This window comes from Protopterus annectens, chromosome 7.part0, assembly GCF_019279795.1.
Source record: "Protopterus annectens isolate FY-2018-M chromosome 7.part0, PAN1.0, whole genome shotgun sequence".
NCBI classification, from domain to species: domain Eukaryota; kingdom Metazoa; phylum Chordata; order Ceratodontiformes; family Protopteridae; genus Protopterus; species Protopterus annectens.
In genome coordinates this window covers 1,728,966,015-1,728,992,231 of record NC_056739.1, presented here as the reverse complement: position 1 = coordinate 1,728,992,231, position 26,217 = coordinate 1,728,966,015, and the positions used below count along the sequence as shown (strand labels likewise).

At 41.1% G+C, this 26,217-nt stretch overlaps 1 protein-coding gene across 2 annotated transcripts in view; it reads right to left on the bottom strand.

Moving 5' to 3' along the window:
- FES (FES proto-oncogene, tyrosine kinase) overlaps positions 1–26,217 on the bottom strand; it is a 1,834,337-nt gene that overhangs the window by 182,601 nt on the left and 1,625,519 nt on the right. For both annotated transcript variants that reach the window (XM_044078263.1, XM_044078264.1), the window contains exon 14: positions 5,041–5,094. In XM_044078263.1, coding sequence (XP_043934198.1) covers positions 5,041–5,094 — 54 coding nt within the window. The remainder of the gene's footprint in view (positions 1–5,040; positions 5,095–26,217) is intronic.

Here is a 26,217-nt window from a genome sequence, read left to right as displayed (position 1 = left end):
AAGTGACAGGTATGTGGGAATATTCTCACAAAAAGTTAGTCAGGAAACTCCTTGTACTAGTCAGTAACAAAGTCTTAATTGCCAGTTGCTGTTGTACAAAAGGAAGGCCCCTTTTCAAAGGACCTGAGGAAGTCATAGTCTCATTTGAAGGCTCACAGAGGTAAGCAGGAGCTTGCCTGAAGACCCTGGAGGCATGGAGTGAGACAGCCCAGTCAGGGACTGTGTGGAGGTGTACCTGATTAATTTACATACAAAAGAATACACAAATGCTGGATCTCAATTGCCAAAAATGTATTAGTCTTAAAAACACAGAGAGCTTTCGGGCTAACCATCCATCAGTGTATAGAAACAAATCACACACAGCCATGTTCCTTATATAGTCATATGAATGAGTCAACCAATCAGTAAAGCTAATTAAATTAAAAGTAAAGGCACCTAAAAACAATGGTATAAATACACATATAAATGGGAACATACTATTTGTAAATATATTCCTAAAAACAAATCATTCTAAATCATTTTAATACACTTAAATGCATTTATTAATGATGTTATATGAAAAGGCATTTCAGAAAATGTACATACATTTATAATTTCATCTGCTTTAGCTTAAGGATAGGTTTAATACTTGCTAGTGCATTCAGTCCTAGAGGCTTATCAGCCTGAAGTCTCTCTATCCATTTATATTCATCTGCCTCCATCTTATTAATAACATCACCTCTTCTGTTACTCAGGGTGACCTTCTGAACTACTCTAAACTTAAATTCATGCCTCACTCCATTCTCATGAACACGTTTAGCTAGAGAATTTGAAAGAATACCCCTCTGTATATCAGAAAGATGCTCTGAAATACATCCTTTCAGTTTCCTATTAGATTTACTAATATAAAAGGTGGGACATGCCACACAAACAGCTTGAAAACCACATTAGTTGTACCACATGTGGCAAAACATTTAAACTGATATTTTTTTCTAAGTGACAGGGTGAATAAAATCAATACTACTTAATACATATTTATAAAAACTACAATTATAACATGGTTACATGTGTTTACGTGCTACAGAAAACATTGAAGGTTAATGTTTTTGTTTGTTTTAAAAGGCAGCTGAGCTGGTGTTTTTGTTTCTCTTATGAATATACAGAATAAAGCAGATTTTTTTATATGATTACTGCTTCCAATACTTCCTTGAAATTAAAATTATATACATAATTCAGTTTTATTAAAAATGGGAGCTAGTTCTCCTCCTCTTACTTTTCTACAGTTTGATTATGTTTATAAGCCAGTGCTTTACTGGTACTTGCTGACTGTGAAGAACAAAGAATGTTTACATTACCTGAGTCATTAATTTAGTGGTAAGATATGTCTGTATGTGTTTGTGTCATGTGTCTAACAGTAATATCTATTCCAGTGCTTAGCTACTTAATATATACCTGAAACACGTACAGGTGTATTCTAGTAAGACAAGTGACAAACCTTTACAGCTGGGAAGCTGCAGTCCCATACTTCCTGCATTGCTTATTGCTTGTTTTTTTCACACACATTCCCACCTCCATGCCTAGACTGTTTCCTTTTAAGCAGTGAGTCTCATACATTCTTTAACCTTTAACCCTGCATCTGATCCCAGAGACTCGTGTCTTTTCATTTAACAGCCAGGGATATTTTAAGGTAAAGTGGTACTTCAAATTTAGAAAGAATACGTAGCATCTGTCACTTAAGCATTTTGTTCATTTTTATGCAGTATTTATTTTATGCATTTATTATACAATATTTGTTAGTTAACTATAACACAAAGATCTTTCAGGAATACTATACAGAAAAGTAATCCACTGAAATATAAAAATGAGAGATTTAGTGGCTGTTGCTCAGAAAACTATCTAGTTATTTTCCCAAATTTTAGCTATTTTCAGAAGATAAGTAAATTTTATAAATGAAAATGTGACTACTGCTTATATCAAAAGGTTGATAATGAGGAGACAGTCGTGTATTACTTGGTGAAACTCATTACATGACAAACAGATGAGTAGTGTATAGGTCACAGAGGCAAAGGGAAATGGAGAGGATATCACAGGCATATTGTATGTGATCCCTTAATGGGAACCGGTCAAAAAAAGAACACAAGTTTCAGTACTTTACACTCATGCATTTTGGATTGCTAGACAATAAAGTAAAGCATTATATAAACGGATGGCAGTACTGAGGTGTACTGAGATGTACTAAGGATAAGAATTCACAGAAATCAGCAGTGGAAAGAAAAGAAAATCTGGTAGGGAAAGGCAACCAGGTCAGCTAAAGGAGGTAGTGAAAGAGAAATACAGAAGAAAGAATGGCATGTTGTATGAAAGCAAAGGCCAGGGAAATGAAAGGTTTTAGCATAAAAAGCAGTTACAACTGTTCAGAAAGCAAAAGGAGAGGTTCTGAAAGCAAATCAGCTTAGTGACAGGGGTTGCAGGTTGGCATAAAATGGTATACATGACCAGAGCAGAACACATGAAACTCAAGCAGTAAGAAAGGAATAAAGGACATCATGGAATAGGCACAGCTGCTGTGAATGTATTCCTCATTTATTTCTTCACAAAAGGATGACAAAACAGGGTACCAGCATAGGCATAGGTGTGAAAGGGGAGACCTACACTGACAGCGTAATGTCTAGGAATTAGGTAAAGGAGGTAAAGACTCACCATGCAGAAAAACAGCAAGGCAGGGACAGATGGACTACCATTCCATACAGTAAGACAGCCACCAAAAGTGGCAAGAGGGTATTCAGTAATGCTGTGTAGCCTTTCCATTGTCACAGATGATGTGAAAATAGGCTGGAGTGCAGATTTAGGATGTAAGTTGGTAGCTTTTAGACCAGTTTGCCTCACTTCACTTCCTGGGAAAGTCATTTAGAGATTTGTGTGATGTAGGGAGACTAAAATGGAAGACACGAGACTAGGCAAAAAAAAGGTAACTTGGCTTAACACAGCAGAGTTCTTGCCTGACACATCAGTTGTTTTGCTGTAAAAAGTTTGGGGTAGATGGGACTCCTGCTCCAGGTGTCAGCTTTTAAAGTGGCGTCAAATGCCAAATTATATCTAAATATTACATGTTTATAAGGGTCTTGAGAGTGATTATCACAGCTGGTTTGATATGTGCGCAAAATAATCAGGACTGCTAAGTGACAAGAAGACATCAGTTAAGCAAATTTACTCAGCAATCTGCAATCTGTTAAAAACTGAAAAAAGCATTTTTTTATAGGTGCCCCCTGCACCCACAAGGCACAACATGATGGAGGGCTTCACCTAATACCTTCAATACCTTTATATATATATATATATATATATATATATATATATGAATATATATACATATATATATATATATATATATATATATATATATGGTCCCCCTTCACAAGATCGAATTACTGAAAGCTTGAAACTCATAAGATCGAGTTCAAAATCTTGAGTTTCAGTAACTCGAAATTGTGAACTAGAAGTGTAAAAAATTAGATTAATGGTTTCACTTCCCTTTTTGTAGGGGGCTGGGTCCCCTGTACTGTTCCTTCCTTAATGTGCAGGTTTCATGACCGCACTTCAGCGGAGGAATGGTAAGTGTCCCGTTGTGCGCTTATGCATATAGTGCGTAATGGTACATTTCCATCTCCTTTGCTCTAGTGCCATCTCGGAGTTGGTATATTTAAGTAGTGGTGTGTGGGGGGTGCAGGGGAGCGCAGCCCCCCTGCAAAAATGTTAGAAAAAATGTTTTTTTCTTTTCTTTTGTGCTCCTTCACAATTTCGAGTATATGAATACTCGAGATTTTGGGCTCGGGCTTATGCATTTCGCGTATTCACATATTCGATCTTGTGAAGAGGAACCAAATATATATATATGTGTGTGTGTGTGTGTGTGTGTGTGTGTGTGTGTGTGTGTATATATATATATATATATATATATATATATATATATATATGGATTCACTTCACTTCAGAATCTCAAAATTCCGAAACACTGAATTTCATATGACCGAGAGCATATGATCGATGTTTGAGAATATTGAAATTCCAAAACAAATCCAAAAAAAAAAAAAAAAAAAAAAAAAACATTTTAAATGTTTCTGCAGGGGGCAAACCCCCCTGTACTCCCCACACTCCCACTACTTAAATATTCCAACTCCGAGATTGCGAGGAAAAGGGAAGTCCCCATTCCGTGCTGTATGCAGCTCTCCGTTCACAATACCGTGTTTCCAAAAGTTCGATCATATGGTCTCGGCCATATGAAGTTCAATCTTTCAGGATTTCTGCATTGTGAAGTGTTCCCCATATATGTATATGTGTATGTGTATATATGTGTGTGTGTGTATATATATATATATATATATATATATATATATATATATATATATGTATACACACACACACACACACACACACACACACACACACACACACACACACACACACACACACACACACACATATATATGTGGGTGTGTATCAGTGAGGTCTCACCATTTATTAACAGCCATTACCTGAAGGTATGAGTCAGGCTCTGGGTATGAAAGCTACTAAGACAGATTTGGTTGTGGGCAGGGATAGCAAGCGCTGGGGGACAGGAATCTGCAGGCACAAAATAGGCATGTTCTCTGGACACAATGCCTACATAATTAGTTCTGAAACTATAGATCTAGAAAGGATATGCCAGCCTAAACTTTCTAAAGGATGACAGCATGAAGCATGAAATCTAACTAATCTTTTCTTGATCACCATTGTGAACAAATTGCTTTAGCAGTTCAACAGTTAGACCCCAGACTACAGATTTTCAGATGCTCTCAGTCTCGGTTATATTCCCCATCTAAATTAACTCACAGATTATTCACTTAAATAGGTCCTATACTTAAATACCCACTCTATAAGAAGTGTCAACAGTGTTTTGCTGCTTTCTATTAATATACCGCATTTTGTAATAAACATTTTATGAGAGCAATGTACTCACAAGCATACATCACCTAATGTACTACAACAGCTTTTGAACATTTTCTTTCTGTTGTGTTAACTTACCCTTCCAATTCGCTCCCCAAGAAGGACGTCATCGTGATCAAGCACCCACTTGTCCTGTTAGAGGAAAATAAAAGCGAGTAAGCAGTATTAAAACATTTCACATCAATACAGTCAAAAAATATGAATTTAATATTTAGTCACAACTGTTGAAAAGCTATATGCTAAACTAACACAGATTGCTGCATTTCAGGAGAAAATGTCAATTACTAAGACTGCGGTGGGGGTGCTGCAGTAGCGTTGTCGCCTCACAGTAAGACGTTGTCCTGTTCGATTCTCAACTAGAGCGTCATCTGAGTAGGGACATGCGTGAATGGGCGTACCTTTGTTGTAGGTTGTGCGTCAGGGCCGGCAACTCGGCATGTAAAAATCTACTGCCAATCATTAGCGGACAGGTTCCACTGTGGCGACCCCTAACCGGGAAAAGCCAAAAGACACAACAACTGTTTTGATGCTTAACTTACATTTCATACCAAAAGAAACTAAAAAGATGGGAGTATGTGCAGACTTACTTCAAGAGAACTTTACTACTGTGAGAATTAAATTTTAAAGCAGCAGGTAAATCAAATAGTAGGACAGATAAAGATGAAGTTAGACAATGTGTTACATAGACAGGCTAAATAATCTGTGCACCAGTATCTCTGCCTACCATATCCTACCTCTGTATCTTATAGGTTCATAGGTAGGTACTAGGCTAATGGCCCAAGGGCCTAAGTAAGCCTAGCCAACAAGGTTCCCCTGATTATGCCACCCAAGAAAGTTATTTTCCTGTGGCCCTGTCGAGCAGAGCCACAGAAGTGATCCCCGGGGTGTATTTCCTATTTCCCATCCACTCATCAAGATTTTTCTTGAAGAGTGCTAATGAGGAACTTTGCTTGACATAGATGGGTAGCTTGTTCTAGAGTATAGGAAGTCTCTGGGACAGGAATCTATCCCTCCAACATGTCCTGTTTATTGTGGTGACAAGGTTTAGGTCCCTAGAGTGTAGCTCAGAAGGACTGGGATTTCTTTAGGCGCAGCATGTCCAACAGCTCTGGGTTTGACATAGCTTTATATGTTAGGCAGAGATCACCTCAGAGTAGATGATATGCTACGGAGTAAAGCTGGAGGTTTTTGAGACAATCAGTGTAGGGCATCTGTTTGAGGCCAGTAATCCTCTTTGTGAGGTATGTTTGTGGCCTTTCCAGCTGCTGCAGATATCTTGTGAGGTACATTCCAAAAGGGGCGTTGTACTCTATAATGGGTCTAATGAGTGCCGAGTAGAGGGGAACAGTGACCTCTTTTTTCCTGGATGAGAACCCTTTTGTGATGAGGTGTGCTACGCAGAAGGATTTCCTGACTTCTGTGGCGATGTGATTATCAAAGGAGAGACTACTTTCCACCTGGGTCCTAAGGAACTTTCCCCCTTTGGGACACAGGCACTTCTTGAATAGTACCCTGAGACAAGAGGTCTTGAAGAACCTCTGTGAAAAAAGGAAGCTGTTCCAGAGGAGGCTGAGGAATGCCCATAAAAGGAGGGTGGGAAATCTAGACCATGAAGTACCCCTGCCAAATGACTGACAGAACCCAAGAATCCTGTGTGATTCGGAGCCAAACAAGAAGAGAAAGAGAAAGGTAAAGAGAAAGAGGACTGTGGCTGGGAACAGGTGGACAGTCAGACAGCACCTGGTTTGTCAAGAAAGGAAGGCTTAAGAATCCCTGTAGTGTGAGTGGCCATAGCAGGAGGAGTCCATTTACTACCCTTTTTACCTTTAGATGGAAGGCAAGATTGCCTACGAACAAAGGCTGGCTTAGAAGGGTAGTTTTGCTGAAATTTAGGCACAAGAGAAACAAAGACATGCTTAAGCTCCTGTAAAGCCTTCTCCTTATCCTGAAGAGACTTAAATAAACCAGCAGCCGCTTCACCAAACAAAAGTTTATTGTCCAGAAGGGCATCCATCAACTTAGCCTTAATAGCATTGGGCAAAGTTGAAGCCTAAGCCAAGAATATCTCCTCAGAACTTAACCAAAAGCAGCAGTCCTAGAACAGGCATCTGATGCATCATAACTACATTTGATAGAATGATGAACTACCTGAGAGGAAGTCCCAAGCAAGGAAAGAGCAAAAGATTTACTCTCAGAGTCTGGAAGATCAGAAAGAAACTGACAGACCTGAGAAAGAAGAGCCAAGACATACCTCAAGATATGGCTCTGATAATTAATAGTCCTAAAAGCTAGGGTAGCTGAAGTATAAACCTTCTTACCCAGCCTATCCATGGTTCTACTGTCCTTGTCAGAAGGCAGCATCTTGGATAAAAGAAGCGACTGAGATGGCTTATCAAAGGCTACAGACACCACAGAGGGGTCAGAAGGACATTTAAACAAAAAGTAACAATCCACAGGCAGCCTATAAAACCTATCAGACTTCTTGGGAGCAGGGGGCAGAGAATTAGAGGCATTGGAAAAAAACATCCAATAAAACAGCTAAGACAGGGAGGATGGCTGCAGATTTAGGAGATTCCATCTGCGGTAACTCATAGTACCACTTACGGAAATCAGAAAGCTGGGCACAATCCCACTTAAAACATTCCAATATTCTAGAGATTGTGTCCCCAAAGGAAATTTCCTCAGAAAGATTATCTAGAGTATGAGAGTCCTTCTCCTCAGACCTGTAGTCTAAAGGAAAAGGAATGTGGGTAGAATAAGCAAGGGATTCTTCATCAAAATCCAACTCTTCCTCAGATGAATTCAATTCTCTGGGCCTTTTAGGGAAGAAGAGAACAAAGGAAGAGCAGGAATCCAAACCCCTTGAGAAGGCCTTAATGACAGTAAAGCACCAAGCAATCCCTGAGTAAAGGTCTGCCACTCACTTTGTGGATCCCTAGGAGCAGAAGAAACATGATTAGTTTTCTGTTTCTTTGTTAAGGGGACATACAGTTCTAGAAAACTGAGAAGGCCCAGACTCAGGATGGCATTCCACAACTGTAGTAGGAACCTCTTCCCTAAAGAGAAACTGCAGAATCCCTTCAGACCCCTTGGAAACAGTCAATCGTGGTTCCCCTTGAATGCCCGAAACAGACGCCTGCAAACCCTCATCGGACACGCTGCCCACCAGATCCTCGCCGGCCTCCAACCCAGACACAGTAGAGGAATCTGACAAAACAACCAGGCAAGCCTCCGGGTTCATAATAACCTTGGAAGAACCCCCGGCAGAGGCTGGACAGCGAAAGATTCCGGTCTTACCTTATGCACCTTCTTCTTCCCTGACAGCTGACCCTTGGGGCAGGAAGTTCCATCCATAGTATCTTTAGCAATAAGCTTACGCACTGGTTCTCAAGATACAATTAAAGGGAAAAAAGTCTACTATGAAGAGTTTTACAAACGCCTGACAAACTGAACAAGATGTATAGTCGTGAGCAGCACCTAGGGAAAAAGACACTTATTGTGGTAGCCTTTATGGGGAATCAGTCTCCCACAATGGCATTTACCCTTACTGGATGACATTAACCCCAAACAGCACAAAACAATCAAAAAAAGAACAACAAACCCAAACGGGTTCTTATCTGCAATGATGAGGACTTCAGCAAACAGGAGTAATCACCAGAAAGCCAATAAACAGAAAAACGGCAAAAACGGACATAGGTAACAGACTGATGGTTAAAAAACAGCATTCGGACTGGCAGCAAAGACATTCTGAGGATGGTACACCTGAGTGTCACCTTTATAACCTACGTTACAAAAAGGAGTGAGTAGGTGACATTCAGCATACCTTAAAGCAATGGTAGACTTTGGTAAAGTGGCCGGATGGTGGGCTTCACAGCAGGGAATCCCATTTGTAATGAATAATGCAACAGTGAACGTAAGGAAATCTGATGTTACCGTTGCTCTGGCTAAAACACTTAATTAAAGTTGAAGTGTTATTGCATTCCCCTTTGCTGGCCAACCTACAGACAGCACTCTTTATCTGGTCTGTGTTCACAGTACTATGATAAACCATGTTTAACTGATAAATTTGATGTTGTCATTTTCAATCATTTCTCAATGGATGGGTAACGGATCTGACTCGACCGCTTTTCTTCCAGACTCTGGCTCAGACTCTCAAGCTTGGACTTACCAATAATGCCCCTTTCTACTGCTTTACCTCAGATCTTGTTTGCTACTCAAACTGTTCAGATGCAGATCATGCTCTCTCGAGTTGTGAGATAGCTTTTTTTAGTGATATTTTCTTCCTCTATCTATTCCTTCTTCGCTGGTTACCTGTATTCCTCCCTTCACCCATAAAGTTTTTCTTTAGTTAGCTTGGTTTTCTACCTAGCTAATATTTCTACTCTTCTCAGGTATCTCTCTGTTACCATTGTTGGTAACTTCTATCCCTCTCATATCCCTTTTTGTTAGGGTAATATTATAGTTACCATTGTTGGTAACACTTTTCTTCTCCCTTTAAAAAAAAAAAAAAAACTTCTCCTCTTTTTTATTGTTTATGCCCTAGTCACCTGGATTCCCCGTAAGATTTGTGTGGAGTTTAATACCAGGGCCACTAGTAATAGAAGAAATAAGCTAGTTCTTAAGGGTCTTCTTCCTCTACTTTGGCATCAGAGGCTCAAACTCCCTCAAAAAACTAGATCTTCTTCGGAGCCAAGGGAGCATAGAAAACGTTTTCCCTCTCAGTCTATGAAATCCGGTTTGATATCAAAGCTACAGGCCAGACTTGCTAAACGTTTGTATCCAACTTCCTTAGATCTGACTCGCATTGCTAAGTCTCACTGGTTCTCTCTGGAGCTGATTTCTCCATGGCTCTGATCACCATTTTTGCAAGAAACTTCTCGGAGTTTGCTATGCCCTCCTTCGACCTCTTCAACCATTAGGTCCTCCCAAAGTATCTCTGAAGCTGATGTGGATAGCATGATGAAGAATTTTCTCAGGGCTCAGATGCAGATGGGTGTTTTACCATCTCTGTCTTTTATCAGATCTGTTAGCCTTCAACCAGTTTTCTATCCGATTGTCTCTCTTTCTCCAATCTGACCAGTGATTTCAGAGCTGTCAGATCTGAGAGCCCCAGGAGTCGAGATGCTGGATCCAAAGATAAATTCAACTTTGACTCCGACCATATCCCTGATTTATTTGGTGCCGACCCCCCTTAAACGGGATGATTCTAGGAGATGAAGCATTGGCATTTGATTCTGAGAGTCTCAGAGCCATCTCTTCCCCTTGGATCCTTGGTGCTGGATAGCTTGGGTCCGACTCCTCCTTTGGAGCAGAGGTCCAGGCAGGGTTGGGGCTCAATGACACTGGGAGTTTCAGCTGTGGTAAGGTTGGCCTCGGCTTCTCCTGGTCCCTTTGCTTTTAAGGTGGTGGAGAGGATATTTTCTCATCCAAGAATGCTCTTGACTCTTACTTCCTCAGATCCTAACCTTATTCCACCTTCTGAGCCTCATCTACCTATTTCACAGGGTCAGCCGGCCTGTATGAGCTTCCAAGGCAGTTCAGTCCAGGAAATTCCCATCTCTTCTGATACCTCTCCAGACCATCCCACTGAGGAAGTTTCCTAGAAGAGGTTGTGTAAAAGCAGACCTTAGATTACCCTCCGAAATCTTGTACTGAAAACACCAATTTTGATGAAAGGGAAGGGTCACCAGGTCACCACCAGAAGATGTCTCCTTTGGAGACATTCTAGAGATCCTTCACCAAAAAGATAGTTGGTCCTCTGAACCCCTTTCCCAGGATGATTCAGTGTTCCTACAAGCTTTCGGGTTTGGCCCATTTACGTCCTAGGTTACCCCCCCCCCCGGCCAATGACTTAATAGAGCTTGTCTTCCACCTGACTTGGAAGGAGTCAGCTACCATAGAATCTATTCCTCATCACCTGGACAAGATCCTAGCTCCAGCCAAGGACAGACCCTTTTGGAGTAAAAGAATTCCTGTAGATGTCATGGTTGTGGCAGCCACCAAAAAGGAGGTAGTTGAGCACAGCTCCTCTGTCCAGTCCCCTAACAGAGAGTCTACGGCTTTGGACAGGTTTGGATAGCATGTCTATTTGTCAGCAACCTTTGCATTACAGTCTCTTAATTATTTGGCACACTTTACTAGATTACAGAGGGACTTAATTAAGAAACTCTCTAAGTCTACTATAGGTCCATGTCAGTAGAGGAAAAAAAGTTTTTTTCCTTGCAACTGGCCACACTCCAGTCCATCTCAAATGTGTCCATGAGGTTCATCTTTCATGCAGCTGAAGGTTCCTCACATGCTGAGGGTTCAGGCGTAGCCATCAGGAGACATATTTGGATGCATTTGTGTGACTTCTCTGAACCCTTCAAATCTTCTTTCATCAAGGCTCCTTTTGATGGATCCTCCTTGTTTGGCCCCACTGTTAAAGACACACTTTTCAGGAGTGAACGGGATGGAAAGACCTCACCTGCCATGGGAATCCATTTTTCTGCCTCGCAAAGATCCTTTTCCAGGAATCAATGTGGTGGGAGGGAAAAAGATGTGGTTCTGAAAAGCCCAAGTTCCTTTTCAGGATTAATGAGGAGAAATTTCTCCCAGAGGCAGACAGGGAAATAATAATGGAAGACACCACCCTCAAGACAGAGGGGGTCCACAAAACCAAGGTGTCGCTCGTCTTGTTTTACAAGTGAAGACAAACAAGCAGGGTAGTTCCTTTACATGCTTTATTACATAGAAAGACATCAGGATGGATATCAGCAGTACAAAATATAAACAAACCAATTAACTGACAGACTACACAGACATGCATGCTTCCATCTCAACAGCTTATTACAAAATGGCAGTCAGGCTCGCACATGCTCCATATTTATACACTTGTGCAAGCCCCTGGAAAGCTTCTTAAAGGTATACATACATATTGATCTACATTCTCCATCTTTAATGAATTGCCTACGGTATAATCACATTTGAAGAAAGAGACATGCAATTATACAGACACTAAGAAATAAACACAGCTCTTATGTCCTTATGTCCAAGTTGCTGTGTATCTGCAGCATGGTCTAGAAATGTGACCTGATCTCGTTATATAAGAATCAGAACTGGGTTTAGCAACAGGGACAGTCATTGGTAAACAAACAGATTCTGGAACTTCAGATTTCTTCTCAGGAATAGGGATATTTACTGGAACGTCCTCTGGAATTGGAAAGCTGGATAACTCACTCTGAGATAAAGAGTCTTTCTCTCAGGTATGATACTGCAATACAGGCTCGGATATCGGGATTCCGCCTAAATTCTGCTGCTTGCGACTCCACAATGTATGATCTCGGCTCTGGATATAAACTTTTCATGACTCCAATCTGATCAAAACCTTTGGAAATCTGCATCCTCACTATCTCTCCTTCATGTAATGGATTGAGCGGTTTGTTGGTCTTATCATGATAGGACTTCTGGGAGAAGTGCTTCTTCAACAGACTGGTTTTCACTGACCTGTTGTTCTTGACACAAGGAACCAGTAATTGACTACTGATTGGTATTGTGGTTCTAGTTTGTCTAGACAGAAGTCTCTGTGCAGGTGAACCAAGATGTTTATCACAAGAAACATTTTTGAGATTCAAGGGATTCAAGAAAAAGTCACTATTGTCACGTTTCGACTTCTCTAGTAATTGTTTCGCACTTTGAACTGCACATTCTGCCAAACCATTAGATTGGGGACACTCAGGGCTACTTGTAACATGAATAAAGTCTCACTCTTCAACAAATCTCTTGAACTGCTGGCTTGTAAATTGTTTACCATTGTCAGAAATAACTGTGTGGACTCGAACACGCTAGTCCAGGAATCTTGTTTAGCTGAAGTGGTTCTTTCTATTGATGTGGCTTAGTACTATTACATACAGAACAAGATGAAAGTACTCTCTCAATATCCTGTGACATAGAAGGCCAAAATACTAGTCCTCTCGCCCTTCTTTTGCTAGAGTCTGCTCCTGGGTGGCCACGATGCAAAACAGTAATACTCTGTTGTTGCAAGGACTTTGGAACAATCACTTTTGGACCTTTTAGGATGATACCATTGTCTGACAGAATCTCAACTCTATATAGAAAATAACGCTACACTTCTACTGGAAAGCAAGACTGCTTTGATGGCCATCCTCGACTGATAAAGTGGTCAAGCTTCTGAAGAATTGGATCTGAGGCTGTATGACTTCTTAGCTCATCAAGATGTGTGGAAGAAAGATTTCTCACTTTCATGACTTCAAAATCAAGTTTCTCATTTTCATGCTGTTCAATGGTATTTTTGGGCGATCTGGACAATGTATCAGCAAGATAAAGAAGTTTGCCTTTTGTGTAGATGAAATGAAAATTATACTTTTGCAATTTCAACATCATGCATTGCAATCTGGCAGGAGCTGTATGCATAGGCTTTCTCAAAATAGTGACTACAGGTTGGTGATCTGTTTCAGTCTGAATAGGTCTACCATAAATATAATCATGGAACTCTAAACTTGCAAACACAATTGCCAAGAGTTCTTTCTCTATCTGCACATACTGCATTTCAGTTTGGGTAAGAGTTCTGGATGCACAGGCTACTGGTCTACCGTCTTGAAGAATGACTGCACCAACACCAAATTTCGAAGCATCACAATAAAGAGTAACTGGTTTGTGAGCATCATAGTATCTGAGAGTTGGTGAACTGGCAATTTTCTGTTTCAGGACATCAAATGCTCTCTGGTGTTACTGTAACCATGACCAGGATACATCTTTGCATGTCAGCTCTCTAAGTGGTGCTGAAAGTTAGCTCAAGTCTGGAATGAACTTGCCTAGGTAATTAACCATGTCAAGAAAACATTGTAGGGCTTGAACACTGTCTGGAGCTGACATCTCAAGAATAGCAGTTTGCTTGGAAGGATCTGGTCCTAAGTCTGAAATGGTAAATAAATTACCAGTATAAGTAACTTCTCCTGGCCTGAATTTGCACTTCTGAGGATTCAGCTTAAGATTCACTCCACGTGCTCATTCCAGAACTTTCTTGAGGTTTTCGTAATGCTCAGCTTCACCATTACCTCCTATTAGACTATCATAGGTTCATAGGTTGGTACTAGGCTATCGGCCCTAGGGCCTATACAAGCCTAGCCATAACAATTCCCTGGATATTTTTCCCACAATATTTACTTCCCTGGACCCCTGTCTAGCAGGGCGACTGACATGATCCCCGGGGTGAATTTCCTATCTCCCAACATCAAGGTTCCTTTTGAAGAAGGCCAAGGAGGTGCTCTGCTTGACATGTATGGGCAGTCTATTCCAGAGTATGGGGAGTCCCTGGGTCAGGAACCTATCCCTCCAGCATGTTTTGTTCATAGTGATGACAAGGTTTAGATCCCAGGAGCATGTGGCTCTGAGAGATTAAGATTTCTTTAAGTGGAGCATGCCCAACAGCTCAGGGTTTGACATGGCCTTGTATGTTAAGCAGAGATCGCCTCTGAGTAGACGATATGCCACAGGGTATAGCTGGAGTTTTTTCAGACGGTCAGCATATGGCATCTGCTTTAGGCATGTGATTCTTTTAGTGAGGTACTTCTGCGGCCTTTCCAGCTGTTGCAGATGTCTTGTGAGGTACATACCAAATGGGGCGTTATACTCTATAATGGGTCTAATGAGGGATGAGTACAGTGGGACAATGAACTCCTTTTTTCTGGATGAAAAGCCCTTAGTGATGAGGTGTGCCACATAGAAGGATTTCTTGACTGTTGTGGCGATGTGGTTATCGAAGGTAAGACCACTGTCCACCTGTTTCCTTAAGTCTCTCATCACACTTTCGATGTTTAGTGTACTGCTACCTATGTGGTAATTCATGGGTGCATATTTTTTTCCAAAGGGGATAACTATACATTTCTTGGCATTAAGCTTGAGTCCATGGCTTTGGCACCAGGCATCTGTTTCTGTAAGGCCCTTTTGTAGAATATCCACTTCATTTGAGGATTCAGTAATGGCTCCCAGTTTGCAGTCATCTGCAAACTTTGTTAGTCAGAGTCCCTTAGTGTTGGCCTGTACTTCAGAGAAGTAGATGCCAAACAAGAGTGGGCCCAGGACTGAACCCTGAGGGACTCAACTTGTCACTTGTCTGGAGCTGGATTTGGAGTCGGCTACTTTTACACTCTGGATTCTGTCAGTAAGCCAGTTGGCAACCCATTGAGTGACGTAGGGATTTATGCCCAGCGTAGTAAGTTTATGTATGATTCCAGAGTGGGGGATGATGTTGAAGGCCTTGGCGAGGTCCAGATAGGCTGTGTGGACCATCTTACCCTCCTCCACAGCTCTGGAGACTGATTCAAAGAAGTCAATCAGCTTCAGGAGACAAGATCGGCCCTTCACGAACCCAAACTGGGTGGGGTCCAGTGTTTGAAGGTTGCCAATGTCTTTGTTTATAAGTTCCATGATAATGCATTCTATGCTCTTGCAGATTAGGCTTGTCAGACTGAGGGGTCAGTAGTTCCCGGGATCCAAGTTGGTTCCCCCCTTGTGGAGTGGGATAACTGTAGCTGTGCACCACTCAGTGGGCACGAAGCCTGAGGTGAGGCTATGATTAAACATGACACTTAGGTGAGGTGCTAGTTCATTTTGTAATTCATGTAGTACACAGCCCGGGATGTCATCTGGTCCCATGGATGCTGTATTCTTAGCTTTGAAGAGTGCGGTTTCTACCTGTGTGGCCATGATTACCGGAATTTGTCAATCTTTTGGTGTTGAGATGGGCACTTTTGGAGGTGAGAGGGGGGTGAAGCTGGCACTAAATCGATCTGCCAGGATATTGGCAATATCCTTGGGATCAGTATATTTAATGCTATTCTGTTGTAGCTCAGAGCAGATCTGAGCATTGCCATTTAGATTCTTGACATAACTATAAAATGCCTTGTGGTTGTCTTTGGAATCTTTGGGAATTTTATTTTCATAACTAGCTTTTGAGGATTTTATGAAGGATCTCAGCTTCTTACTGAGGTTGGTGAGGGAGTTTTTAGCATCCTGGGATTTTCCTCTTTTCTGCAACAGTTTCTTCCTTCTGTTGTATAGTTTGTTTATAGCAGGGGACCTCCAGATTGACTTCCTTTTTTTGGAGGAGAGCATCTTGGTTCTATTTGGGATGGCACAATTTATGCACGAGTGGATGTGCTCGTACAGTGCCTTAGTGTAGGATTCAGCAGTTGAACTTTCAGATCCCGTCTGCATGGGTGTCATGAAGTTTGTCACTTCTGACTTCAGTAGAATGAAGTTGGCTTTGGAGAAGTTTTTTTTATGGAGGTTTCTTTACTGGGGGGTGGGGGTGGGATGTGGATGTCAAGGGTGATTTGCTTATGGTCAGATCTGACCAATGAGGGGGTGACCATTGGTGTGGAGCATCTATCTCCCATGTTGGTAATGACCAGGTCTAGGATATTGGAGCCCCTGGTGGGACAATGGATTAGTTGATCCAGTGCATTGGAATTTATGAATTCCAAGAACCGTTGGGAAAAGGTGTTGGTACCCGAGTCGTTTTCCCAGTTAATGGCAGGGTAGATGAAATCACCCAGTATTTGGGTGTTTGGTTGTATCTTAATATTTTCCAGTATGTTTAGAAAGGTGTAGTGAGAATCTTGGGGCATGGTGGGGAATCTGTAGCAAGCTACAATTTTGATTGCAGTCTTACCTAGTGTTAGTTGCACCTGGAGAATTTCAGATGCATTGTGTTGTGCAACTAGCCTGGAGGTGTGAATATCCTTGGTGAATATGGACACTCCTCCACCTTTAGTGTTACGGTCTTGGTTTTGTGGCCGAAAAGTGCGGTAAGAGTTGTAGCCTGGTATTGCATGGGTGCTCTCTGGAGCCTTGAACCAAGTCTCAGTTACTGCACAGATATCGATGTTCTCCATTTTTAGCAGTGCCTCGAGAGAGTGCATTTTGAGGTTTAGACTGCTAACATTGAGTAGCATTACCTTCAGATTTTGCATGCTTGTATCTGCTACGGTGGTGGTTTTGTCCTTTGGACCTTGCTATAATAGCACAAGAATACTCAGAAAAAATTGCTCCACTGCATGCTTGAAGACTTAACTAGCATAATTTATCCCAAATGGCATTCTCAAAAATCTATACCTGCCAAAAGGAATACCGAAAGCGGTTAGCAATGAGGACTTTCAATCAAGCAAATTTGCCAAAATGAACTCTGCATCTAAGACAGAAAAAACAGTGGCATTTGGCATAAGAGCAGTGACTTCTTTGACTGTATGCATTGGATGATGAGGTCTTTTTAGTGCTTTGTTCAAATCTCGTGGATCCATATATATTCTGATATCATCTGTGCTTTTCTTATGAGCTATGACCAAGGAAGATACCCATTCAGTTGGTTCAGCAACTGGAAGAATCACACCGTGCTGCACCATTTTATCTAGCTCAGCTTTGACTCTCTCCTGCATAACTAGTTGAAGTTTCCTTTCTGGTCTGACAACTGGACAGATCTCTGGGTCTAATTTCATGGAGTACAGAGCTGGGAGTTTGCCTAGTTTGTCTTTGAAAAGATCAGCACACATAGAGAAAATAGACTTGGCAAAATTAGAACAGTGGTCTTTTAAGCTAACATGATGGACCTCCCTGTTAAATGAAAAAAGTCCCATTTTCAAACTGTTTCTGAGGCCTAATAATGACTGTACTTGCCTTCTGAAAACATAAAATTGCAAGTCATAGCTGTTCCCAGCACAGCAATATGAAAGCACTACTGAACCTTCAGTCTGAATTTCTTCACCACCATAAGCAACAAGCTTCCCACACTTTACCAAATCAAGCTTTTCACTAGCATATAGTCTAGCAAATGTTTCTGCTGACATCTTGCCCTCCTCCACAGCTCTGGAGACTGATTCAAAGAAGTCAATCAGCTTCAGGAGACAAGATCGGCCCTTCACGAACCCAACTGGGTGGGGTCCAGTGTTTGAAGGTTGCCAATGTCTTTGTTTATAAGTTCCATGATAATGCATTCTATGCTCTTGCAGATTAGGCTTGTCAGACTGAGGGGTCAGTAGTTCCCGGGATCCAAGGTGGATCCCCCCTTGTGGAGTGGGATAGCTGTAGCTGTGCACCACTCAGTGGGCACGAAGCCTGAGGTGAGGCTATGATTAAACATGACACTTAGGTGAGGTGCTAGTTCATTTTGTAGTTCATGTAGTACACAGCCCGGGATGTCATCTGGTCCCATGGATGCTGTATTCTTAGCTTTGAAGAGTGTGGTTTCTACCTGTGTGGCCATGATTACCGGAATTTGGCAATCTTTTGGTATTGAGATGGGCACTTTAGGAGGTGAGAGGGGGGTGAAGCTGGCACTAAATCGATCTGCCAGGATATTGGCAATATCCTTGGGATCAGTATATTTAATGCTATTCTGTTGTAGCTCAGAGCAGATCTGAGCATTGCCATTTAGATTCTTGACATAACTATAAAATGCCTTGTGGTTGTCTTTGGAATCTTTGGGAATTTTATTTTCATAACTAGCTTTTGAGGATTTTATGAAGGATCTCAGCTTCTTACTGAGGCTGGTGAGGGAGTTTTTAGCATCCTGGGATTTTCCTCTTTTCTGAAACAGTTTCTTCCTTCTGTTGTATAGTTTGTTTATAGCAGGGGACCTCCAGATTGACTTCCTTTTTTTGGAGGAGAGCATCTTGGTTCTATTTGGGATGGCACAATTTATGCACGAGTGGATGTGCTCGTACAGTGCCTTAGTGTAGGATTCAGCAGTCGAACTTTCAGATCCCGTCTGCATGGGTGTCATGAAGTTTGTCACTTCTGACTTCAGTAGAATGAAGTTGGCTTTGGAGAAGTTTTTTTTATGGAGGTTTCTTTACTGGGGGGTGGGGGTGGGATGTGGATGTCAAGGGTGATTTGCTAATGGTCAGATCTGACCAATGAGGGGGTGACCATTGGTGTGGAGCATCTATCTCCCATGTTGGTAATGACCAGGTCTAGGATATTGGAGCCCCTGGTGGGACAATGGATTAGTTGATCCAGTGCATTGGAATTTATGAATTCCAAGAACCATTGAGAAAAGGTGTTGGTACCCGAGTCGTTTTCCCAGTTAATGGCAGGGTAGATGAAATCACCCAGTATTTGGGTGTTTGGTTGTATCTTAATATTTTCCAGTATGTTTAGAAAGGTGTAGTGAGAATCTTGGGGCATGGTGGGGAATCTGTAGCAAGCTACAATTTTGATTGCAGTCTTACCTAGTGTTAGTTGCACCTGGAGAATTTCAGATGCATTGTGTTGTGCAACTAGCCTGGAGGTGTGAATATCCTTGGTGAATATGGACACTCCTCCACCTTTAGTGTTACGGTCTTGGTTTTGTGGCCAAAAAGTGTGGTAAGAGTTGTAGCCTGGTATTGCATGGGTGCTCTCTGGAGCCTTGAACCAAGTCTCAGTTACTGCACAGATATCGATGTTCTCCATTTTTAGCAGTGCCTCGAGAGAGTGCATTTTGAGGTTTAGACTGCTAACATTGAGTAGCATTACCTTCAGATTTTGCATGCTTGTATCTACTACGGTGGTGGTTTTGTCCTTTGGACCTTGCTATAATAGCACAAGAATACTCAGAAAAAATTGCTCCACTGCATGCTTGAAGACTTAACTAGCATAATTTATCCCAAATGACATTCTCAAAAATCTATACCTGCCAAAAGGAATACTGAAAGCGGTTAGCAATGAGGACTTTCAATCAAGCAAATTTGCCAAAATTAACTCTGCATCTAAGACAGAAAAAACAGTGGCATTTGGCATAAGAGCAGTGACTTCTTTGACTGTATGAATTGGATGATGAGGTCTTTTTAGTGCTTTGTTCAAATCTCGTGGATCCATATATATTCTGATATCATCTGTGCTTTTCTTATGAGCTACGACCAAGGAAGATACCCATTCAGTTGGTTCAGCAACTGGAAGAATCACACCGTGCTGCACCATTTTATCTAGCTCAGCTTTGACTCTCTTCTGCATAACTAGTGGAAGTTTCCTTTCTGGTCTGACAACTGGACAGATCTCTGGGTCTAAATTCATGGAGTACAGAGCTGGGAGTTTGCCTAGTTTGTCTTTGAAAAGATCAGCACACATAGAGAAAATAGACTTGGCAAAATTAGAACAGTGGTCTTTTAAGCTAACATGATGGACCTCCCTGTTAAATGAAAAAAGTCCCATTTTCAAACTGTTTCTGTGGCCTAATAATGACTGTACTTGCCTTCTGAAAACATAAAATTGCAAGTCATAGCTGTTCCCAGCACAGCAATATGAAAGCACTACTGAACCTTCAGTCTGAATTTCTTCACCACCATAAGCAACAAGCTTCCCACACTTTACCAAATCAAGCTTTTCACCAGCATATAGTCTAGCAAATGTTTCTGCTGACAAAACATTGCACTTTGAATCTGTATCAACTTTGAGCTCTATGGGTCTCCCATTAATCCGAACAGTACAAAATACTTAATTCTTTGCCCATTAATCTACTGCACTGACTGTTTCATTAAGCAATGACAAACCAGCATAGAAAGTAGGGTCACACCTTTCTAATTGATTAACTTGTCTCTTTGAGTGTTCCCTTTTAATAAAAGAATGTGCCTTGTTTGACTTACAAAACCTTTTAAAATTATTCCACTTATTGCATTTGTGGCATTGCTGACCAAAAGCTAAGCACTTTTCTCTTTTAGACTTGTGATTACCACCACAATTATGACAGAAATGAAACTGGGTGGGGGCCCATTGTTTGTGTTTGCTAACTCACGCTTGTGCTTCACTGAGACTGTGCGAACTCTGGAATTTGCTAGAAAGCTACGGGGTTTACCAGTGACTGTTGCAGGTGTTACAGTTGCTGCTATGTGCTTGGGCCTATTTCTTTTAGGCACATGCTGCATACTGTCAGCATTAGCTCTAGATGTTACTGGAAGCATGAATTTCTCATTTGTAAGCATATTTTGTGTGCTTTCCTGTGAGCTCATATTTCTGACAAATCTCAGTGGCCTTATTCAAAGTTAAATCACTGTCATGAAGGAAAATCTTTCTCACAGCATCATCTTTAATACCACACACAAGTCTGTCTTTTATCAACTCATCCCTTAAATCACCAAATCTGCACGTTTTAGCTTTGTTTCTCAAATCAGTTAAATATGCTGCAAAAGTTTCACCAGGCTTTCTCAAATCAGTTAAATATACTGCAAAAGCTTCACCAGGCTTTTGATCTCTTTTTTTACTCAAAAGATTTTAATTTCAGGAAATGATATATCATTTCATAACATTTTATAAGTGACATTCTAAATAACTATATACAATATATACATCAGCCTGAAGGCTTTTGATCTCTTGTCTAAAATAAGTGCCTTTCCATTGTAATATTCATTTGGAGGTTACACATTTCTCTAAATTTACGTTTTAAGCACTCAGGGTCTTCCCTTGACTCAGCTGGTTCCACTATATGATGCCCCCTCCTGCAAATACAGCACGTGCATACACAAAAATGAACACTAAATGAAATGGACACTATGTCCGAACACAGTAAAAAAATGGCCCTTGTAATTATATATGAACATGCACACACGGCCACTACTTGTAATAACATTCAAATGCACAATAAACTCTTTGAAATACTGTACTTTGTGAAAAATGCTTTGAAATGTCTGTATTATGTAAAATAACTGTACTGTAACACTACACAAGCTTCTGAACACTTCATATACTTCGGATATCTCGGATAGCTTTAATTAATGCAAAAAACGTAGCACATAGCAAAAAATGGGTTTACTTTCCTTATTTTATACATTTTATGTGATTCAGACATTTCAAACATTTTCTGTAGTTATTCAAATATTTTCATCAATATGTTGCCGTTTCAGACATTTCATTTAACTAGAAATTTGTTTAAAGCGTTCTGAGTGCTTTGTTTTACATTTTGCAAATAAGAAATCATTTCAGTAAGTTTTGATACTTGAAATTCATTTCTGACCTGTTTTTGTGTGTTATACATGCAGTAAGGATGATTCACTCCTCTATATTCCTCCAACTTTAAATGAATGCCTTTGGTCCTGTATCTGGATCCCATGTCGCTTGTTTTGTTTTACAAGTAAAGACAAACAGGCGGGGTAGTTTGTTTATATGCTTTATTATACAGAAACACATTGTCATGGATAGCAGCAGTACAAAATATAAACAAACTGATTAAATGACAGACTACACAGACATGCTTGCTTACTTCTCAACAGCTTACTGTAAAATGGCAGTCAGGCTTGCATGTGCTCTGTATTTAAACACTTGTGCAAGGCCCTGGAAAACTTCTTAAAGGTATATATACATACTGAACTACACAAGGGTTCAGAGATTCTTTTTTGGATAGACCCTTTCAGCGCTCCTGAAAGGTTGCCCATTTGTTCTTTTCTAGAGGCAGTTCTTGGATGCAAAAGATTAAATCCAGAGCTTATTTCATTCCCTTTTTTCAAACTCCACCAACCCAATATCTCTGCGATGTACCACCCAATCAGTGGGTGTTAGCAGCCCTAGAAATTCAAAAGCTGCTGGACAAGAGTCATCCAAGAGGTCCCACCAGATCAAAGAGGATCCAGAATGTAATCAAGGTTGTTTTTAGTGCCAAAGAAAACAGGGGATCAGAGACCAGTTCTAGATCTCAGTCAACTGAATCAGTATGTAAATTACTCCAAGTTCTGGATAGTCATGGTACAGTCCATTCTCCTCCTTTTGCACAAGGACGACTGGATGTTCCCCACAGACCTCCAGAATGCATACTATCACATGAAAATGAACAGATGTTCTTAGAGGTATTTACACTTTTGGCTGGGGACCAATCCTTACCAGTTTGGAGAACTGCCCTTTGCTCTCAACCCAGCCTCCAGGGTGTTCACCAAGTGTATGACCGTCAATAAAAAGCTTGTCTCTCTCTATAAAGTAAAACACTTTCTCACTCCTCAGGCTAAAATTACAATTGCCAGCACACACCTACTATCAACTCTTTTCTATGCCTCCCCCCTCTTTACAAACCTAAACAAGACAACCCTTAACAAACTTGCTTCTTGTTACAATCACATAGCTAGATTTGCCACAAATTCCACCTTTAGAACGCACCACTGCACTAACTTGAAGCAACTAGGGTGGTTAGAGTTTTCCAGCCAACTCCATTTCAACCAACTCAAAACGGCTCACCAGATACTGTATCACCCAGAGAAAACACCAGCTCTGAAAAACATCATTCACCCCTATATTAACCTGCAATCTTTACGCTCCTCCAATAAGATCTTAGCTCAAACTACCAAAGCCAATAATTCTGCTGGGGATTCTCTATTCTCAAACTTTGTAGGTAAAATGTGGAACTCCCTACTGACCATGCTCACCTCAGAACCCTCACTCCTACAATTCAAAAAAAAGCTTAAACCCCATCTCAATACTCTCTGGCAATGTCCCTCTTCCAAACCTGATTAACCACTATCATTTACCCTTCTCTTACCTCACTATCCTTAACCACTTTTTAACAAGGCGCCTCGCCTTTGTAACTGACCTATGTTTTTTTTTTTTTTTTTTTTATATGCTGCTGTTGTTTTTTTTTCCCAAGATGTGATGTATCTTTATATTGTATTTAGAACTCAACTATCTTCCTTTTTTGCATTAACAATGTTCATATGTCTGTTATGTACTTGGAGCTTTTCTCCCCGGGCCTCCGCTGAAAATGGACATGTATCCAGTCGGACTCTCCCGGTTAACAAATGTAAAATAAATAAAAATAAATAAATAAATAAATAAATGACTGTGGCAGCAGCTCATCGCAGACTGCGCAGATTCAGAGTATTTCCTTTTTTGGACAACTGGCTCCTTACTGCTCCAACCAGGCATCTACTAGGGGAAACCAGGGATTACTTACTCCATCTGTGTTAATACTTGGGGATCACAGTCAATTTCATCAAGTCTCATCTTCAGCCAGTTCAAGTCTTGGGCTTCATAGCAGCTTGCCTGGACACTATCAATCAGCTGGCCTTTCTACCACAAAACAGAATCCACACTTTATGAATTCATGTCCATCAGATCTTATCACATCCTTCTCCTCTGGCAAAACTTGTACTCCAAGCTTTAGGTTTGACGGCTGCAGTAATTACTCTACTACCCACTGTTCACTTTCACATGCAAATTCTCCAGTGGACTATGGCAGTACAATGGTCGATGCTTCAACATCCACCGAATCATTCCATAAAGCTTTCCCAGGACTGCAGGGATTCCCTACTTTGGTGGATCCAGTTCAATGATGTTTGTCAAGGATGCCCCTTTATCCTTCCTCCTCAAAGGCCATGGTGACCACAGACTCCTCCCAATAGGGGTTGGGGGGCATTTCTTGGGATGGACTGTTCAAGGCATGTGGTCCCCAGAAGAGACCAATCTGCATATAAATGTCTTAGAGATGAGGGCGATCCTTTTAGCTTTCCAGGCCTTTCAGAACTCTCTTCCTCTAGGGACAATTACTCTCCAGATGGACAATATGTCAGTGGTATGGTACATCAACAAACAGGGGGAACCAGGTTCTACCCTCTTTGCTGAGAAGCAATGAGAGTCTGGCAATGGATAATCTCTTTCAACCACTTTCTAGTAGCAATGGACATACTGGGAAAATCCAACATTCCAGCAGACAAGCTCAGCAGAACTGTTTTGATGCCTCATTAGTGGTTTCTCAATCATACAGTGGCGGAAAGTTTCTTCCGCAGATGGGGTCCACCTTGCTGCGATCTCTTTACCTCACTCCTGAACAAGTGCAGCAGGTTTTCTGCCTTAATCCCCATTTAGGGGGAGTCACTGAGAGATGCTCTAGTCCATGTTTGGCCCTTCAGTCTCCTGAATGCTTACCCTCCCCTACCTCTAATCCCCAAATTTATTCAGAAAGCAGTATGGTTGAAGAGCATGGTTATCCTCAATGCCCCTTTCTGGCCTCAGCAAGTTTGGTTTCCCTTCCTGTTGTCTCACCTTTTGTTCCCTCATTGGACACTAGATTCCAGTCCAGATCTGGTATCTCATCCCTCAAGGCTGGCTCACCCAGATATTCCAGGCCTCAAGCTGGCCACACGGTTTCTCCAATTCCGATGATGGCTAGACAGTCCAGGCTTTCTTCTCCAGTTTGCCAAATATTAATATCTTCCCAGAAACCTGTAACCAGGAAACTATAAAAGAGTAAATGGAAAAGATGCTCCATCTGGGCACAGCAGAGACAATTAGACCCCTTTACTGCTCCAATTCCTGCTATTTTGGATGTCCTGGCATCTATTTTTAAGGAGGCGCTAATTTTTAAACCATCAAAGTTCAACTAACAGCCATCTCTAATTATCACACTGGAGATTATGCTTCTCCTCTAACTTCAACCAGACTATGTAAAGCATTCCTTAAATGCACTTTCCTACTTAGACCTGCGATTAAAGATCCTACTCCACTTTGGGATCTCACAGTTGTATCAAAGCTTGGTTCACCCTCCCTTTGAGGCTTCACCTAAATCTGACCTCATATTTCTTTCTTGGAAAACAATCTCTTCCTTTGCGTCTTCACCTAAATCTGACCTCATATTTCCTTCTTGGAAAACAATCTTCCTTGTGGCTATTACTTCTGCCAGCTGAGTTTCTAAATTCCAAGTACTCTCTTTAAAACTGCCTTATTTGATTTTCCATAAAGATAGAGTTACTTTACATACTAATTCATCTTTCTCCCAAAGATTGCTTCTGAAACAAACATCAATCAGGGCATAAATTTGCCAGTCTTCTTTCCAAAATTTTCCATTAAAGGAGAATACATGCTTCACCTTTTGGATATACACAGACAGCTTCATTTTTATCTCAATAGAATGAAGGATTTCTGGAAAACTGACCAACTCTTTGTTTCCTTTGCCTGTAACAGATTAGGAAAGTCTGTTTCTAAAGTCATTCTAGCTAAATGGATTTCAGATTGTATTTCTTATGTTTATTGCCTGAAAGGATTACCTTTGACAAGGCGCCCAAAAGCTCAGTCTACTAGATCTATCGTGACATCTGCCGATATCTGGGCCAGAGCTTCCAGTGATGATATTTGATCTGCAGCCACTTGGTCCAATGCTCAAACTTTTATCGCTCATTACAAGTTGGATATCATCTCCAGAAAGAGGGCTGCATTTGGTTCTGTTGTACTCAGGAATATCCTTGCATGAGGGCCACCCAGGGTTATCACAGCTAGGGAGTCTGTCCCATCTGTTGAGGAATGAATGAA